The sequence below is a fragment of the Echinops telfairi genome, unplaced genomic scaffold, assembly GCF_000313985.2.
Source record: "Echinops telfairi isolate 266 unplaced genomic scaffold, ASM31398v2 ScPeMD7_7400;HRSCAF=8409, whole genome shotgun sequence".
NCBI classification, from domain to species: Eukaryota; Metazoa; Chordata; class Mammalia; order Afrosoricida; family Tenrecidae; genus Echinops; species Echinops telfairi.
The window spans coordinates 38,947,851-38,968,784 of record NW_022111300.1 but is presented as its reverse complement, the minus strand read 5'-3'; the positions used below and the strand labels follow the sequence as shown (position 1 = coordinate 38,968,784).

At 42.5% G+C, this 20,934-nt stretch overlaps 1 protein-coding gene across 1 annotated transcript in view; it reads right to left on the bottom strand.

Moving 5' to 3' along the window:
• Nucleotides 1-11,567, bottom strand: part of LOC123522379 (netrin receptor DCC-like) — a 287,250-nt gene extending 275,683 nt beyond the window's left edge. The window contains exon 1 of the mRNA XM_045296051.1: nt 11,510-11,567. Coding sequence (XP_045151986.1) covers nt 11,510-11,567 — 58 coding nt within the window. The remainder of the gene's footprint in view (nt 1-11,509) is intronic.
• Nucleotides 11,568-20,934: the final 9,367 nt, after the last annotated feature.

Sequence of the window (20,934 nt, the reverse complement as noted above, 5' to 3'; positions counted from 1 at the left end):
GCCTGCCAGTTTCTGTGGTATAAATACTCCTGCCACATTCGTTTTCAAACTACCCAAGTGATGTCACAAGGACCGATGTGGGAAGAGAAGTGAACACTTGAGTCCAATGAGCTTACAGAATTCGACTCCAGCAAACTCCAACACAACACGAGTAACACACCAGCTGTTCTTGCTTTCAAACGCTCCCTCACACGGTCCATGGAAAATGGAATGTCTTTTGTTTTCTCCCTACACATCTCAGATCGATTCAGACTTCAAGGATTAGCTCTAATAACAACTTCCTCCTCCATAAATGTTTATGGCATGTTTTAAATCAGAATCAATCCTCTTTTGTGCATGCCTCTCCTTAACACATAACGCAGTCCCCTCAGATGTATTTGTTGTTTACAAACCTGTTGCTCCTCCCCTAGCACCTACCACCTGCGCTATGTTCTCCAGCCAGTGCAAGCAAAAGACCTGAACATAGTCGAGCTTTGCTTGTTGCTCATTGAATATATTAGTGATGGAAATGACTGTGAAATAAACATGACAGGGCTCTATCCAGTAGTACTTCTCCCAATCAACTGAGAATGCCATGAAGATAGAACAGTGCTTAATTCACACTTAGGTCCTTACAAATCAACGTGTGCCACTGGCATCCAGCTCCGGATCCACCTATAGAATTCTAGCGCAGTCCCCTTCTCCTGCTGCCTGAGGAACTTGGATTTGTCGCTGAATGTTAGATCAGGGACACAGGGAGCCCTGGTTATCTAGCACTAGATGGCAAGACAGGACGGAGGATCACACAGCCAAGAGATGCAGCTAGTCTTTTAGCTAAACACGTGGGATGAAGAACCACGCCTTTCCATCGACGGCAGACAGATGTTGAAGAGAGGGCTGAGGCTGCAGGCTGGACCATGAGGAGGAATGTCCAGTGTCAACATGAATTGGAGCCTGAATGTCAAAGGCTGCAAAGGTGCCTCTGTAGACAATAAGCCTGACAGGGTCACCGCTCAGATGACACCTTTCCCGAAAGGCAGAGCTCTCAAGCTGGAAAGAGCACCCGAATGGATCAGCTATTATTTAGAATTCGTGCTGCTACTCCAGCTGAGAGATCAAAATGGTGAATGAATGTTCCTTATCATCTCTCATCCTGTATTGATCATTCACTGAACTGAACCCTCTTTTTCGTCATACGGTTGCTACTTGAATCAAAGTTAAAATTGGATCCCTCAAGGCTTCCTGGGTGTACATCAGAAAGCAAAACTGAAACTTTAGGAGAATTTAGGGCAAGACAAATATCAACGGGTGCATCACATGCTTCCAAAAATGAATGACCAACAGGCATTGCCACAAGAGGACAACCTCTTCCATTTTTTCCTACAAAGGAGATAAAACGGAAGCCAAAGGGGAAGCTGCCCCTTTGGCAGCTCCGTCATTTATAGGGTCAGTGCTAATGCATATGATTTTCACAGTTTTTCCAAGCCACTTTCTCAACAAATTTCTGCCAGTGTTCACCTAATTTTTAATGGACTTGGCCATTGAACTAGTTCACTGCTTCTAGCGGGTGCACACAAGTCCGGAGAATTGATAAGGATGCAGCCCAAGGGAGTTCAAAGATGCTGTCTGCTTGGTTCCACTGGCAGACACTTCTCTCTACCTCAGCCCAAACTGCCACCAATATCCATCCCCTGCAGAGCCCTGTAAACAGCTTCCTGGGAAATCAAGTCAGACACACCAGTGTGAGTGATTTCTTCACACATCATCCTCGCCTCCTTTCATGCTCTCCCTACCTTCTGATAAGTTCAAACCAATAGACGCTTTTGGCAAACCCAAGGGGCATATTTCCCAACAGGTAGGAGCTCCTTTGTCATTATCAGGGGTATGGAGATGGAACCATTGGCCAGTCCCAGAGGAGAAAAGGAGGGGCAGTGCATCCTGGACACGTCACCCCTATCCCCAAAGTCCTGGAACTTGACCTGCACCTCTTCTAATTTCTGACCTCTCCTGTGAGAGGAGAGGTGGTAGGGAAACAATGATCAAATGCTTTGATCCATTCGCTTTCAAATTGGCTTGCAGACAAAGACAGGATTCTGTCTGTGGCCAAGGCTAAGTCTATGTCTGTTTACTTAAATCTCCAAACTATTAACCAGCTACCAAGGAATGGTTTTGTGATCCTCGTAGGTGGGAACACTGCAGCCAGGCTTGGGAGACCACAGGCTTGTAGGCATGACATACTCATGTTAGGCTCATGTGCATTCAGGAAGAAAGGGACATTTTTAGGAGAACACATATCAAGGGCCATAACAGAAACAAAACCCATTGCCACAGAGTTGATTCTGACTTATAGCGTGTGGCCAAGAATCACAGGCTGGTTCTAATGGATGTCCCCAGGGATAGAAAATGGCCTCCAACCCTAATATTTTACAAGTTCTTCTATCCACAACTTTAAGACTAAAACTTTAATGGATGTGTACGTGTGATATATTCTTGGTCAAAAGCTACTAACATTTTCCAGAGATGGTCCCCTAGAAATCATCTGAATGTACCTATTCTCATTGGGTCAACATTTTGAAGATCTGGTAGAAAATCATATCTGGAGTCTTTTCAAAAGGCTCAGATACCCCTTCTCAAATGATAGCCCTGCAGTGAGCTTCTGTCCAACAGCCTGGAGACACTGATTTCTTTCCTTTGATGAGACTCTCCACACATCTATAAAACATTCTCCCTTTGTCTTAGCATTGACATATCCTTCCGGTGTAGATAAAATACTCCAATTTGAATGGTTTCGATGAGTCGCCATTTTCAATTTCTGATGGAATATTCTAATTTCTCTTTTATCTCTAAGCACAGCAAGGAAATAGCTTATGTGAAAGGAAGTTCTCCCTAGATCATTGTACAAAAATTCAGATTAAAAAACGTATTCATGTAAAAGAAAGTAGGCTCAAAGTGAGCAGGAAGCATTTCCTCTGTGTCATATTTGTTCTCGGCATCTTATGAATTTTGGGGAAAGATGCTTAATACAGCAGTGGGTTTGTCACACAGGGAGTTAAATTCTCGTTAAGAATTATGAGATGAAACACAAGATGAAACACAAGGTCTCATTGATTTCTCATAGTCAGAATAGAACACGAGTCAGGAAGAAAGATTCATAGAGAAAGACTTATGAACAATGTGTGCGTGCTGCACAGCCAGGAAGGGACTGGAATGAAGATTCTGTTAGTATGTTCTCACTAAACTGTAGACAAGTAAATTGTATCACTAAAAGCAATTACCTTTATAAATGTAATAAGTCTCTGTTTAAACAGAATGAACCTGTTTTTCTTCTACCTGGAGTCACATTGTAATTTCTTTCTATGTCACAGAGTGAGCATGCTTTATTTTCTGCCTATCCAAATAGACAAGGTGCATATTTCTAGTGGCCAACTTGGGACAGTTCTTTCGGTCACTTGTTGCCTAGCACAATGGGAAGAGTTGTGCATGTTTGTCTAACCACAGTGAGAGAACCAGGCCCCTTACATCAAAACGCGGCTGGGAAGCTATGGAAAACCAGACTAGCAGAGAGTTTTTGAGCTTCTTGGAGAGAGGTGTTATCTGAATCAAAACCTGTGAAAAGAAGAAGAGCTCTAACATTTCCTGACAGTAAGAACCTATTGTGTTGTAAAATCGTTTCTAAAGGGTAGAGTGTTCAAGACATTTATCAAATTTAGGGGAACAAGACAAACCAAGGTGTTAGAAACCATTGGAAATAATGCAATCCCCACCAGGACAAAGACAATAATTTCTCACTAATTTCCATGGCTTCATGCTATAAGAATAGTCAGAGTAACACCGAGAGACATTTCATAGACCTAAAATCCTACATTCACCAGAGAATTGAATTACCAAAGTTGCTTCCAGTCAAGACAGATAATTTTACCACGGTGAATCTTTGTCTCCTTCTGCAGGTATAGCGACGAAAAGAGTTAAGCAAAGTTCAAAGGCTCAATGCCCTGTACGCTTCAGGGAAGGATCAGAAATAGCAGGGGAGGAAAAGTGAGAAAGCATAATTTAGCTGAGCAGAATATCAAAGAAATCATACACAGAGGAGTGAAAGAAATGTCCTTAGTCTCCACTACTAAATTGTGCTGTTAAGTAAAACAAATTCCTCCCTATAATTAAATGTGTAATAACGATTGTCATTACAATTATGAAAGTGAACATTCAGTGTTCAAGGAGCCATCCGAGTTGTTCAAGGGTTGTTGTTCATTTCCATTTTGCTGGTTACTTCTTTCTATATGTGCATTTCCCCCCATACACATGCTAATATTTTCTGAAATTCAAATGATAACAGATGATTCCCATTTCCCCATCGTAGGATGTAGACTCTCTATGAATATTAATAGTTTTCTTAATACTTTTCTTAACCAGAGTCATTAATATGATAATACTTGGGTAATGAATTTACAAAAAATTCCATACAAATACTACATGTGCTAATACAATGAAATACTGTGGAAAATAATATGCATAATGCATTAGGCTTTGTTACAGATGCCTGCCAAAAATAGTGTTTGGCAAACAGTAGTATGCTTCAAAAGTGCCTAACCGATTAAAGTTTATTGCTGCTGATAGACCCAGGGCAAACACTGAACAATCTAGACTATTCCTGCCCTGACAGACTCACCAGTTCACTGACTGCTCAGATTATCTCCGAAAGCTTCTGGACACCAGTAAAAAGAAGGAATACACTGAATGAGGCTTAGTGCTGAGGGGGGTGACTCTTCCAAACAAAGGTATCCCCAGTGCACCCTATACTTTCAACTCCTTGGGCGGTTTGTTTGGGAGAAAGTGGCATCTCCATTCACCTCGACCTGGGTGCCTAAGATGCTCTGTTGTCACAGACAATTTCTCTTGGCAGTCAGGGCGGGGCTAGCATTAAAATGCTCTCTTCTCTCATTCCCACTCCTGGTTTGACCTTCCCTAACTCCCTGCTGTGGACTTTGACCCCTACTCCCCTTCTGGCTGCAAAGTAGACATGCTCTTCCTACAGTTTCAGTAGCAGATTGCTAGGTTTTCTTTCGGAGGTGTCTCTAGATAAGATTCAACTACCAAGCTTTCCATTAGTCGTCAAGCAAGGAACCATCTAAATCCCCTGGGGAATCCTGAATAGGATCTAGCACCTGCTTATTGAGGTTGTCATATACGTATGGCCAGGGCTTCATAGGTGCCATCCTTAAACACAGGGCTGCTAACCAAACGACTGGTGACTTGCCAAAAAGAAGTCGTCGTTTCTTCCATAAAGATCTACAGTCATGGAAACTCAGTTCTACTCTGTTTCATAAAGTCACTATGAGCTGGAATCTACTACCCACTGCATTGTTATTTACTTATTTGCTATTGGGTCTTTCAATAGCCCCGAGGTTCTTATTGCTATGAGATGCGGTACAATGTGAGGAGCTTCAGGAGCTATTTTGTTTGCTGAGGTCATGAGCCCTGGCACACAATCAATGCTCATGGAAACAACAATCAAGAAATCAAACAAAGCATGGCTTTGTAAATCTGCTGCACAAGATCTCTTTAGAGTGTTGAAGGGCAAGGATGTCATTTTGAGGACTAAGGTGTACCTTCCAAAGTCAAGGTATTCTCCACTGCCACACATGCAAGTGAAGCTTACACAATGAATAAAGAAGACTGAAGGAAAACGCATATATTTGAAATATGGTGCTGGTGAAGAATATTGAAAGTACCAACCCAAATGCTCCTTAAAAGCTAAGATGGCAATCCTTTGTCTCTTGTATTTTGCACCTGTTACCAGAAGACACCAGTCTCTGAGCAAGGACACCCTGTTTGGTAAAGTAGAAGGGCAGTGAAAAAGAGGAAAACCGAAGGAGATGGAAGTATACAATGGCTGTTAAAATGGGTTGAAACATACTAACAAGTTGTGAAGATGGAGCAAAACTGGGCATTGTTTGATTCTCTTGTCACTCTGCATCCGAACCGACTCAATGACACTTACCAAACACTACTCTGGCTCTGTATTTTCCCTAGGAAAAATGACATGCAATAAAAAACCCAATGGGTTTATACTTATTTATGCACACTGGAATACGTTTGGATTCATTTACCTATCCATTCAAGAGCTTCTCTTCTTGCTTACTGTTACGCCATGTGCACACATTGTACCACTTATGAGGAATGGGGGAAGCTGGGAAAGAGAACTTATTTTCTAAAAGCAGTCTCATCCTAGTGAATGCATCCTTACAAATGGAGTGTCCTGATAGCACAACCTTTTTTTATATAACAAGATGTGATAAGGATCAGCCTAGATTGGAAACAACAACAAACTTCTCTGGCTTCTTTGCTGCTCAGGTGGACATTCGTAAATCAATGGGAATGAACTTGGAGAAGGAAGTAGTCATGAGAAAAGCTTCCAGGTGGGGGTGCAGGTCGGGGGAAGTGTAAGTGTAAATGCCTTCCATTGGATAAAACAACTCCCCAGAGGTAGAGAAGACCTGTTCTTGGCTGGCATAGGCTCATTTCTCTGTCCTAATGTTATTGTCATGCGACTCAGCTTCCCCAGGATGGATGATTGAGGACCATTGAAAAAGCATCTCAAATGCACATGACCTTGGTGAGCCCTTCATTTGGCCAATCAATACAGCCTGACATTTTCCCAATTGAGGTGTGAAGATCAGCCAATTTCCAAGCATAAACTAATTTGCATCGAGTTGAAAAACAAGTCAGCCAACATACCTCACTTTCAGACCAATGGTGACAAAATTAGTAAAATTCAGCCTGAGATGGAAGCCAAATCACAGACCAGCCTAGCAAATGACATCGCTGGGGAGTCTTCCTATGGGGAGGAAATCAGTCAGACAACAAATGGAGAAATTAAGCAAGGGCTAGGACTGCTAAAAGGTCACCTTTTCATGTGTCACCCTCCCAGTTAATATTCTTTAGATTAGTACTGCTGGGGGAGGGAGAAGGAGAGAGTAATTCTTTGGTAGAGTATTTTGGCTGGAAGCCAATAGGCACAGATTATGCAAGGTGCCGCCCCTTTCTGGAAAATATTCATGTGGAAGACCTCTTGTTCAAAGAACCGGATTGGCTTCCATTTATTCGGCACCCTCCTCTTACCTGTTTCCTTGTCTTTTTTTTTTTTTTTTGTCTCTTTATTAGTTAAACCTGGCTATTGGGTTGACATACAAATATTTAATATTAGCAGATAGTTAAATAACAATTAGACATTATGCAACAGAAACAGTGCCTCAGACTTCAAAACATTTATACTGAGAGCATTTCGTTAGGGCAAAACAAATATAAGGCTTAGGTCTTCAAATACCCGCTGTTGGCTAATGGTCTAAGAGCCCTGAGAGATGTCTGGAAGCTGGGGTGGGGAGCTTGCTGGTAGGGACTTCTTTCAAGGGTACAGCACTAGAGAGGATCATAGGATATTAACCCCTAGGACTAGAATACTTAGATTGGAAGAACATTTGATTTGTAGTCCCTGGATTTCAGACATTTCCACGTGGTGTGTGCTTCTAAAACACTGACTCTATGGTCTCTTTGGGGGTTTACTTGGAAAATGAAGTCACTTTTGAAATTAAAGTGCAGGCAACTTCTGTGGCACATACATGTTAATTAATATGCAAATTAACATTTAACATAACAAGGGAATATGTGCCTAAGCATCACTTCCTGTATCACACATCATCTTCTGGTTCAAATCTCAGCATCTCAACTTCTCAATGCTTCTTCCGGAGACACTCTAAGAATTGCCTAAACAAACAAACAAAACTCACACTATCATTGAGTCGATGCCAATTCATAGTGGCCCCATAGGACCAGGTAGAGCTGTCCATGTCAGTTAATGAGTCTGTAACTCTTTGTAGGAGTACAAAGTCCCATCAATCTCCCAAGAATTGACTACACAAGGAAACCTGCCATTGTCTTCAGGAAGATGACTCTGGACACTCCCCATCATACAGGCCTGAACAGAAGCCAATAAACACCAGTTCTGTTTTGCTCAAATGAAGCAGCTTTCCATTTGAATTTCACTTATCTTTTAGCACTATGACATTGACCATGTACCCTACTAGGTGCCAGGTAGTAGACTTTGTATTTTTGCACTCATTAACTTGATTAAAATGAGCCCTGCTGGTGCCATGGTTAAGGTCTAAGTTGCTAATCCAAAACTGTGCTGTTCAAAGCCACTAGCCACTGCACAGGAGAAAAAATGTGGTGACCTGCTTTCCAAGTGATCCCAAAGAGAGACTCCTTGCTAATGATCAAGAAACACCCACCTGGTAGAAATGCTTGAATTCCAGAAATGTTTTTGAGGTCTGCATTGTGCTCAAAGGCCACATGTGGCAAGACTCCGTCTTACAGGGTGATTATGTGCTAGAATTTACTGGGTGGTAAGAAGGGATTTTAATGAAATTTCCTTCATAGCGACACTATTATTATCCCCATTGCGCATCTACAAAATCAAGTCATCAGCTCAAGTGTACAGCCATGGCCGGGAATCTAAGTGGGAACCGTAGATCTTCATAAAATTCCTAACTATAGTATTCATGTTGCAAGGAACCTCATAATTTGTATCTACAGTCTTTTCCTATCTGAGTGGACAAATCCCTATCAGGATTAACAACTGAATGGTCCAAACATTCACTATATGTTTCTGTTCGAATATAACTAAGTTTCTCAGTGTAGATTTCAGTCACTTAACATTACAGGTTTCTGCTCTGTTCTAAATGTCTATTTCAACAGGTACGTTGTGTTTGTTCTCATGCAAGTTTCACGCACGTATTCTCTCTTCTGTTAAATTATAGATACTTTGTTTCTCCTCATGTCATTTGTGAGTGGCTCAGCTTCAGAATACAAGGTTTGACCTGATCAAGGATCAGCAGTGTCAATCAGGGAACACTGTGGATCGTGGTGCTGCCATGGGGTGGGGGTGAGGGGTGGGCGTGCAGTGCTTCATTCTTGCCAAGGGGTTGGCATCCATTGGAGAGTGACCCCATGGCAATTAAAACAACATAAAATCCCACTTGACCTCAGTGAGTATTTTTGTATCTAAACCAAGAAGTACAAAGAAAAGCAAAGGAAAAGGAAAAATATATCCGGAAAGGGCAAGATTGGTATCAGGAATGAAAAGAGGGGAGGAAATAAAGAGTGATGGCTCTCTTTTTTGTTTGTTTGTTTTTTCTTTAAAACAAGACAACAACAAAAACACTGTAAATGAATAGAAAGGAAAAATAAAACACAATAGTGGGCCAATTAGTAAATTATTTACTGATATCCTGAGAAAAAAGTTTTGAAAAGTCAGATTAATTCTAATTCCTTCCAGTTCTTGAAAAGACATATGACTTTCCAAAAGGGGCAAACAAGCTTCCAGCCAAAGCCACCTACCCAACAGGATGGTCCCCCAAGTGACGCCAATTTAAACACGTGTGCTCAATAGCCCAACTGCAATAGAATGATTTTGCAGAGTGGCATGAATCTTCGCCTGGTATTTGAGTGGCCCACAATTGCTTTTCGGTACTCACAAGCACGTGGTAGCCCATTCTTATAGATGTCCATGTTAGCTTCATGTCAGCAGCCCCAGACACATCAGCCTTTTAAGGATGACAACACGTCAACTCCATTTGGCAAAGAGTTCTACAGAGGGAAACTGAGATTGAATCAAAAGACGATAGAAGTCAGGCTAGCTCCTCTACCAAGAAAAGTCACCAGCTGTTTCCAGTAAAAACGAGTTGCCTGTCTCATCATTTTGCTACCTGTAAAATTCCTGAGCCACTTTCTCTCCCTGCAGACCTCTGTTCTCCAAGGAACCTGAAGCTTCGTTTCAGTAAAACTGAGTGGGAAGGGTGGCAGTCACTTGGGAGACGGGTACATTCAGCAGCTGGAATTGATGTAAAGTCTGCACACTAACAAAGTATTTGGTAGTAAACGACTACATGGAGTGGCTACCCACTCAAATGAAAACAAATTTATGACAGGCTCATATTTGCAGCCAGCTGCCTACATCAGTGAAAACAAACACACACTGTACAGTATATAAAAATATGGTCAGCAAGACAAAGAAGTGTTTAAAAGAATACTCCTTGCAGAGCAAGAAGCATGGGAAGCCTGGGCCCTTGTACATGACTCATTTGCAAAATATTTTCCTAATGGAAATTCATAATAAGGAAAAGTTTCCAAGTACGTTAAACTTTTATCAGCACACAGCAAGGCTTTTTAGAAGACTGCTGTGTGGTAAGGGGGAAATGAAAAATCTTCAGGTCACCCTGATTGAAATGCTCTAATTTAGAAAGAATTCACAGCATCTTTTGAAAGATAGGCGCCATTTCCAAGGTTGATGCAATCTCAAACATGGAGACATGAAAGGAGAAATACAAAGGTTAACGGAAAATACCTTTGCTCAGAAAGCTATGAAAGCACTTCAAATACCAGAGCTATCACCTTCTACAGAACCTCAAAGATTTCTCAAAGAAAAGGCGAGAACCAGAGGGAATCAGTGAACAGAAAGACCCCAGGCAGGCTGCCGAATTGCAGGGAAAAGCTGGGGTGGGCCAGTCTAGCACAGAAGTTGCCTGCTCAAAGGGAAGCCTGAGAGAGTGAACCGAATCACCAGCGCCCAGTGAGTCTCATTTGCTTTTCCTCTCTAGTCTTCAAGATGCAGGCAGGGGGTCCTCTGCAAGGCTAATGTGGGAAAATTAATTAAGTGGCACTCACTTGCTATTGGGAGGTATCAAAAATGTATGGATAAAATGCATTACCTTTTCATTACATTTTTCCAGCAACAAACACCCTCATATAACAAAATAATTCCATCTGACCTTCATCTCGCTATTCAACACATTATGAAAAGAGTATACTTCTTCTACATTTAAGACATCTGGAGCCCACCATTCATGAATTAGTATCTTGAGGGTGGAAAGAGGGTGAACAAGGGTGGGTTGTTGAGGAAGAAAGGATGAGGTGGGAGGAGAAAGAGAACCATATAGATGGATGGTTTAATGGGATATTGTTGATTTCACTTCTCTTTTTCATTCCTTACATTTTCTTTTTCTTTTTTTATCATTTTATTGTGGCCTCGTACAACTCTTATCACAATCCATCTATCCATCCATTGTGTCAAGCACATTTGTACATTTGTTGAGCTGATACCAAGGACTCAAGTAGAAAGAAAATGTTTTGAGAACGATGATTTCACTTCTGGAGATGAACTGTGTAAGTATATATATAGCATGTTTCTTTAAAAACCAAACCGAACCAAAAATCCCTCCTGATTCCTTATCTCTCAATGCTAAGTAGTGGTCTGAGTTGTTAACAAAAAACAAACAAAATAGGAGGAAAAGTAAAATTGAAATGGATTTGGAGTCTTTAGGGACAAACAAATTCCTCTCCAACCAACCAACCAACCAACCAACCAACCAACCAACCAACCAACCAACCAACCATCAGTATCTTAAAGGCAGTGTCAACATCACAAACGTCTACTAGCATTACACTGGCTGGTAAGTTCATCATCAAAATTACTCACCTTCTCCTTTTATCCCAGGCACTGCTGTAGGCATCCAATGGTCTAAAGAGACCGCCATGTCCTTACCTTGCAGAATGCAACTTTGCCAGAAGAAGACAGCCAACATTTAAATAGAAATAAAAGCCATTGCAAATTCTGAAAAGGATGATTGAGGACAAGAGTAAAGTGATTAACAAGTAAGAGAGACTCCCCTTTAGATCGTGTAAGTAAGGGAAGATCTCTCTGAGAAAGAAACCTTTCAATCATCAGCTTCAAGATAGGAAACCCTGCTATAGAAAGCAGTTGCAACCAAACCCCTGAGCTGTGAACAGTCTGATGCGTCTGAGGAGAGGAGAGTGTGAGAGGGATGGACTGAGAGATGAAGGCGAGGGCTGTTCAAAAGGAAGGAGTTGGGCTGTATTACATGCAGTGAGGAGGAATGGCAAGATAGTAAGCAGAAGGTCATCCAATTCAGACTTTCAACGATCACGCTGGTCATTGCTCTGGCCAGGTAATGCTGCAGATTGTGTGGTCAGGGAGGGTAGGAATAGAAGAGAAGTCAACAATTCCAAATGAAAGATTATGATCTTGGAACGAGCATGCACTTAATGGCAACGATGCCATAACCTTATGGGCATTCACCTGCATCTCTGTCTAGTTAAGCTTTTAGGTCTGTGGGTCTTGCCTCCTGGTATGATTGTGCAGGCTGCCTATTCTCTTGTGCTTTTCAATTTGATCATTACTGAATAACAGAAGTTTGACAGATATGTGTTTATTGATTGACTAAGGTCAATGTTCCAAGTCCTGGCTTACAAAGCTATTAATAATAATACCATTTCTTCTAGGTCTACTATTCTATGATTCTCAGGTGACTGACCAGTGAACATTTACCCCGGGTACCAAAACAGTAGATGTCAGCATCTGTTCTGTCCACCAAAGCTCCCAGTTCTATCTGACCCTTGAATCTACTCACAGGAAGGTCCCACCAACATTGTGAAAGTCGGAGTGATGGCTCAGAGAATATACAATCTAAACCCCGCTTCAGTTTAAGTCACAAAACAAACTCCTAACCAATACTAAGATACTTCCCTGCAACTGAAATTTTAACACCTTCACAACACAAACAAACAAAAACCTGTTGAAACTTAAGCCTTGCTCAGGATACCAGTGAAAGTTGGTGAGGCCTTCCTATGCCGCCTCAACCACGGAGTGCAACGGAGCCGCTCTTTTACTGCTGCTCTCGTGCACGGTGCAGGCGCCACCGAGAGAGAAAAATGAACTTATACTTGCCTATTTATATTTGAATTAATATACCTATAGAATTTTAATTACAGAATGCAAGCTTGTGATTAATTTAATTTTGGCTTCAATTTACAAGGATGCACTTGGTTAATGGAGTGCCTTGTAAAAAGATGTTTTATTGAGGGATCTCATCACCATGATTTACTATGTGGGTGGATGCTGGTTTCTTTCATTGCAGAAGAAACGCTTATTTGCCCTTGATGTTGAAGCCATTGCACGGACAGGGGAGGCAATATCAATGCTATCTTATAACCGACTCTTTTTGGGGAAAGCAGCAGCTTCTAGAGACACCTTGTTTGCTTTCTTGTCCTCAACCCCATTCTCTGTGTATTCAATATGCACATGCGCATTGCTGATCAGTCCTCAAATCCTTGGTGACATTATGATAATCCTTAAAGCAATCCTCCTTTAAGAAGAGAAGGCCAGCACTTTGTTTCTTGTAGAAAATCTCTTATGACGAGTGTGGGACGCAACAGAAAGGAAGACAAGGCAAACACTGAAAGGTGGAGACCCAAAGACCAAGAACACAGACCCAGAGGGAAAGAAGGCGACTGAAGCAGTATCCTTGAATAACCTTGTTTCGAAAATTGTGGAAAATAAGCCACTCTATGTAATCCCTTTATGAACTGTTAGCTTATGGCTTTAGTCACAGAGAAAGTGTGTAATGAGATTACACCACGTAAGAAAACATGGTTGTCGGCTGCTGGGGGGAAGAACAAAACAAAGAAAGCAACACATGGGCAATTATGATTCTGTGCGCGCCGCCCCCCCCCCTTCAGAAACAAAACAATGAGGAAAGAAGATCCTCTGATAATGCAAATGCCACACTCCTGCCTCCCCCAGCTGCACATCTTTGGAGAGAATGCATCTGCTTTCATTGTTCACATCCTAATGCTCCTCTTATGATGAAACCGTAGTGTGGTTTTAAAGGGAAAGACGAGTTCTATGGATGATGCCTTCTCTTGACACCGACAGAACTGTATGGCAAAGATAGCCTCCCGCCCTCTACTCCGGCCACCTCATGCCCAACTCCAGCCTCGCCACTGTCATATATAGTTTCTTTGGTAATAATTAGAAGCCCGGGTGGCACAGTGGGTAAAGAAAGGGCTTGGCTATTAACCAAAGGTGAACAGATGGAACCCACGTGTCACTCCGTGGGAGAAAGCTGTGGCAGACCACTTCCACAAGGACTTAGATAGTCTTGGAAATCCTTGGTGAGTTAGTTAATTGTGCCAGCCTGGCCAATAATCACATGTGGGGTAATTTAAAGGCGGGGGGATAAATGGGTGGTGAGCCTCGCCTTTCTAGTTCTCGGGTCTCTTGCTTTGTGATGGTCGCACCAGAGTGCAGCTGCCTTACCAGTTCCCTGCTTCAGCTTGCAAGATTGACTTCCTACAAGACATCCCCAAGGAGAAGCTACATGGACCTATCCTGATGCAGCCCTGGGTGCTGGAGCAGCCGTGTGGAGACCCCTGCTAGTGCTGAGATGCTTATTCACTGACTCAGCTTTCCTCCTGCAGTTGGCATCATTGCCTCTGTTTTGTGAGGTGGAAGACATTGTGGACTGGTGTTGGGTTAATGGGTTAATGTTGGACTTGTGGGCTTGGGCAGCATTGGGTTGGGATGTTTTCGTGATGCACATTTTCTTTACATAAAACTCTCTCTTATACATGAGTTGCTGTGGATTTGTTTCTCCAAAGTACCCAGACTAATACATTAGGGGACAGTTCGACTCGGTCCTTTAGGGTAAGTGTGGGTCAGAATAGACTCCACCCTGGTGGGGATGTCACTGGGAACACAGAACACACGGACAGGAGCAGAATCACGAACCACTCTCGCTTCTCTGGTCACTCTGTCCCCTAGCACCAGAGGCATGGCAATAGAGGAGGTGAGGATAGAGGGCAGTGTTAGAAGGGAAGGTCTACGGAGTCTTTCTACTCCACCAAAGAGTTGCAGTCTGGAAGACTCACCGGGGCTATTCTTTTTTTTTTTTTTAATCATTTTATTGGGGGCTCATACAACTCTTATCATAATCCATCCCTTGTGTTGAGCACATTTGCACATGTATTGTCACAGGGGCAATTCTACTGTGTCCTATAGGGTTGCTATGAGTTGGCATTGACTGATGGCAGTGTTTTCTGTTTGTTTGTTTGTTTAAGGGATATCACTCAATGAATTAAAGTACTACTTTGTTTTAGAGAAACTCCCTGGGACAAGGTGTACCACTATCTATTCCTCTGCTCAAAGCACTTATCTGCCCACGTGCAGCCTCTTCACTGAGTTAGTTGTGAGGGAGAAGACTGGCAAAAAAAAACCCCAAACTTATTTTTTGTGCTCTTTGCCCATGTATCTGGACATTATTTTAATGTGGTTATCTCCAGTCAGAAGAGATTTCAAAAAGCAAACCTGGGAAGGCCAGCCCCCAGCGTCACCCTGGTGTTTACTCCTCACTCTCCTCCACCCCTGGGAATGAACATACACACACACACACACACACACACACACAGTAGGGGTACTGTCATTTCTCCTGTGCTCTGCTTTGGGGTGACTTTTGCCCAGGTCTCACAGGCCATCTGCCCCCACTCCCTGTTCTCCCACTAAGCAGGGCTGACTGATGGCAGGCTGGGCAGATGCACAGGAGCACCGCTGCTGCTGCATCCACGGTGTGTGCTGCGCTCCTCTGGGAAGTGGTTCTGCCCTCAAACTTTCCTCAGCGAAAGCAATGAAGGTGTCCATGTAATTTCCACGCAGTGACTTAATGTGTTAAGTACAAGATGGACAAGCTTGGTTTGTATTTTTCAGCTGATAGGATGACAGCGTTATGAGAAAGATGGGTGTCAGATGTTTGGACAGGGTCACCATTTCAGTGCTCAGCGGAGGCGCTCTTTTCTGTAGCTAAAGCTCAGCGCATGAGTGCCTGTGTGCCTCCTCACGAGCCAGGTGTGAGCAGCCGAGAGGTATAGTAATTATCAGCTCCAAGACAACCCTGCCCAGAAGCCAGGAGACCTGCAAACATCCAAGTTCACACTTTGAATTGTGTCCAGGTGGGAATAAATTGCTGGAGAGCCTAAGGGCCCAATAAACAGGAGTGCTTTGGGATGAAGACAAGGCCCTTTTTCCCTCTGAATTGATCAGATGGGCTGTGTGTGTTGCTACTCGCACACATGTGAACGCCTTCCCACTTACCCATCTGTTTTGTCGGTGACCAACCCAGGGCCCTGAAGCACATCACAGCCAGGAGGTGGGACAGCGTGTGGGGCAGATAGGAAGCAGAGGCAGAGAGGGCACATGGGCAGAACCTTCTCTGCCTCATTTTTTCCTTAATGAGCCCTCCTGAGACCAAGCCTCCCGGAAACCTCCCACCTTGGGCAGCCTCCAGAAACAGCGTGCTAATCCCCCTTTCTAACTTGAGTTCATCACCAGTGCAGGTATTTTAGCTGTCGGTATTAAGCAGCTCACAGCATGGTGGGACGATATCCATTTCTACAGGACAATCCATTTAGGGGAGATCGATTAATTCAGTGCGCTGGACTTTCAGCATTTGGACTCCGCAGCATCTAAGCACATGAACTAACGTTGAAAGGAAACAGCAGCAACAGCGCATGCTGACCCCAGACATGAGCAAGTCTCTCTAGCAGCCACATGCCGCCCCCGTATGCATTGCATTCACCAGAACAACAAACTGCTCGGGACATTGCCACAATCCCGACGGGTCATTTTCTATGCCTTCAGACCATTTCCTCCAGACTGCCCATGAATATCCGCGGGAAAATACAATCAAGCTAGTCAACAGTGCATGTGACAAGTTAGGAAAGCACCCAGTCACTTTGTGATGAACATGGAGGGGCCAGGGGATAACCAGGTGAAATGCTTCTCTTTGGAAATTTTTTTTCATACTTTAAAATTTAAAGTAAATGGTTGAAATTTATTTAGTATATGCCCAGTGGTCTATGTAAATTTCAGACTTGCACCTAGTTCTGGAGTAGAACGATGTCTGCCTAGCTCTGCAGAGTCGAACAAAGCACCTCCCACATTCATCTCACACACAGAAGTCACCTGATGTTGCTGATCTTAGGTATCCTCAAGTTCGTTAAGTCTCACGGTGACCCTGTGAGCCACGCTGTCCAGTTCTGTGCCATCCTCACGTGTATGGTTCTGTCTGAGCCTCTGTGACAGACACTGTGTCAATCAATCTGTCTCAGAGAGAGTCTTCCTCTTTGCCGTTGCCTCTCCACTTCAGGCAGCGTGGTATTTTTCTCACGAGACTGCTGTCTCCTGATAATGTGCCCAAAGTACAAGAGGCCAACTCTCTCCATCTTTGCTCATATAATACAGCTATTTATTTTTCACCCAATTTACCTGTCTCACACATGATATCTGAGGGCCGGATAGGCATTTTAAATGGCCCCACCCTACTGTGAGATTTTCTGTCACTGAAGGATTACTCAAATGTACAAATGAAGGGAAACTATACCCAGAAATATGGACCTGAAAACTAAAGTGAGAATAAAACCCAGAAACACCCCAAGAACAAACTTTTTAGGAGGAAATTGTCTTCGTCAAGGAACGTTGCCAATTATCTTCTACAACCCATGGCTTTTGAATTGGTTCTGACTCATCTCGAATCAAGAGCAGAGAGCCGCATTGCCCCAGAAAATACCCAACTTGGAATTCTTTCCAGAAGCTGACTCACATGCCCTCCACCCTTGGAGTCACTCGGGGATTCCAACCACTGACCTTCTGGTTAGCAGCCAAGTGCTTCACCACAGTGCCACTAAAGCTCCAGCTATCTTCTGTACAGAACCGTAAATAGGATGATGGGGAGATTTGGCTCAGGAGACACTTTCTTACTGAGCCCCTTAAAGATGGGTTAATTTAAATGTAGTCAAGGCATCGTCATCATTTGGTTGTCACTGAGTCAACGTCTCAGATCCCCTAATTGCTTACTATTATTTGCAGCAATAACAAGCATTCAAATGTCCCAACCCCTCCAGTGTACTTTCTTTCGTCTTTCATTAAAAAAGCCAGAGATGGAAACGTTCTTCTTATCGACATGACCTCATCACGTGGCCCTAGCACAGCGGTGCTCAACCTTCCTCATGCCGACCCTTTCATACAGTTCCTCATGTTGTGGTGACCACCAACCATAAAATTATTCTTGTTGCTACTTCATCACTGTCATTTTGCTGCTGTTATGAATCGGGCAACCCCTGTGGTGAAAGGGTCGTTCAAACCGCAAAGGGGTCACGACCCACAGGTTGAGAACCACTGCCTAGCAGCACAGTGCCGCTTGCTTTTTGAAAGAAAAATGACAGTTCAAACCCACCGAGCTTCGTCAAAGAAAAATCCCTTTGCGGTCAGCCTCTGTCATGATTTAAAATTTTGGAAACAAAAAAAGAAGGAGGAGGAGGAGGAGGAGGAGGAGGAGAAGAAGAAGAAGAAGAAGAAGAAGAAGAACAACAACAACAACAACTTTGGAAACCCTATGGTAAAATGTTAAAGGGTGCTATGTCCTTGCAAGGTTGACCTGAGTCCGTGGTAATGGATTTGGGTAGGTAACCAACATTTGCATTCCACAGGTAAGAAGGCCGACTGCTTCAGAGGTGACAAATTGGTGCAAAGTAATCGAACTCACTTCAACAAGAGACAGAGTAAATTCAGTCAGCGAATTAAGAGCTGTTCCCAGAGGGGACCTGACCAGAAAGTGAGAGTTTATGCCTGCACTGCTCAAGGGTCTCCATGCTCTTTCCCATTGCTTCTACAATTCTAACTGGAAATATCCATTGAATCCAAATATTCAAATTTGGGCACCTTACTTCTTAGCACCCTAACTGGAAGATTTAGTCATGAAGTCCTAAGGATTATCTTGGAGTCTCTGAGTGTTGTGTGAATGGTTAACACAATCAGATGTAAACCAAAATGCAGGCAGTTTGAACACAAACAGAGGGGCCTTTGGAAGAAAAGTCTGATGATCTACTTTCAAAAAATCAGCTATTGAAAATTCTAAGAAGTACAATTCTACTCCAACCCCCACAGTGTGGCTATGAGTCACATCCAGTTTTACAGGAAGTAGTTAGGTAAGGTGAGGTTAGGGTATCATCTTAGGACAAGTGGTTACAGTGGTTCTCAGTCATCCAATCGAAGAAAGGAGTCAGTGGAAAGTATAGCAATGGATCTGGGGTGTGCATGGGAGTCAGTGGAAAGTATAGTAATGGATCTGGGGTGTGCATGGGAGTCAGTGGAAAGTATAGCAATGGATCTGGGGTGTGCATGGGAGTCAGTGGAAAGTACAGCAATGGATCTGGGGTGTGCATGGAGAAAACCCATCCATTTCTGTTTTCATGACTCAGATTCTTTATCCTCAAAGCTAGGTTAAGAATTTAACAAAAAGTAGAATCGGTATAATCTGAGTACAACTCAAATCTTGACTTCTGAGAGGCCTTTGCCAATCTCTCCCTCTCTCTCTCTCTTAATAATGGTGAGATGCAATTTTATTTTAAATTAAAGAACTGCATCTAAACAATATTGGTTAATGGGATCACCCAGACCCCAGGAAAAATGTTTCAAACACCAAATATTAACTCTACCAAAAATAAATCAACAAATGTTAAAGCAATTGTCTAGGAAGGACCCAGATCTTTGTACTTGGTTCTCTCATGTTTAATATTTCTATAAAGAATGAACAAAACATTCTCCCATTGATGGGGTAACCCAAGCAAAAGATAGCTTGGTTTTGTTTCCAAGGGGAGCTCTCCAAAGATTGGAACAAACCAAAATGAAGAGAAGGTGAAATGCAGCAGAGATAAACATAACATCTTACTTTTAGGTAAGAAAACATCAATTTGACATATACAAGCAAAGCAAGTCCACCTTGATAGCAGGTGTGTAAAAACTATCTAAGAAGTTAATTGACCAAAAGCTCTGCTTGAATTAAAAGCTTGAGAGAGCACCTCTAAGAGGCAAAAGAAACAGCTAGTATAAATCAAACACCAAGAAGAACATATATTCAAACACTGATAAAGAATGACATCATCTCTGAGTGTTGAATTCTTACACAGACCGAAATTGGCAGATTGAAGACTGTTCCAAGGAAGACTGCAGAGATAACTAAAAACAAAATCCATATCATAGTCTCCCTCAGAATGTTTGATGGCTTTGAACTTACAGTTAGCAGCCAAGCATTTAACCATGTCTGCCGATGCTCCTCTTTGAAAAATTCTTGCAGGAAATAGTGGAGTTTCATTTTAAAAGATTATGAAGTGAAGAAAACTCTTTTGTAAACTTGAGGGGGAGCATGCAGAAGGGTATGATTGAATGTAATCTGTACACATCCAAAATTGAGATTGGGTCCAATGTGATCAAGTTAGAAAGCAGCATTTTGGGGATATCAAAAGGCTTCCTAAAGACATTATCGAAATAGCAAAGAGGTATAAATTAGTTGATTCTGTACACTTCGGGCATAACCATGAAGGCTCTGAAAATAATAAAAGTAAACATTTTTCTATTTTACCATGAGACAATTATGGGGCAGGGGGCGGGGGCGGGCAAAACACATGGTGTGTAAAGGTTCTTCTATGGTGTCTGGTTTTATGAGTAACTCTTCTGTTCTAAAAGATAATGGTGATAAAGAATCTTCCTCTGATTGTGAGTTATATCACTGATGATTTCCACATTCATATTACTAGTGGGTCCATTACTTTAATGACTCTGGGGTTTCCAATGTAATGCTTGCACAGCCTTAATTGTAGTATGGGTATTGGAATCATATCCCTATACTTTCTTTTTCAGTATCCTGCATGGATTATTCTTATAAAATTTCATTGTTTATATTAGGTATTTTGTGTCATTCCTTAGAGACAGACTTAGCCAACACTGAATCTGATCAAATGATTGAGACGTTGCTTGATCAGGCAGTCAGCAATATAAAGCAGAATCCATTAAATCCTACAATCAAAAAGTACCTCAAATGGTAAGGAAAATAAGCTTTTCCTTCATGCTTCACTGGCAAACTATAGAACTACTCATGTTTATTCTTTTGTTTGTGTTTTAGAAAAATAAACCAACTCACATTTCTCAGGATTTTTAAAAATATGAATATGTTTAGGAAGAAAAAAAGACATATAATTCCCTCCCAGACTGCTGAA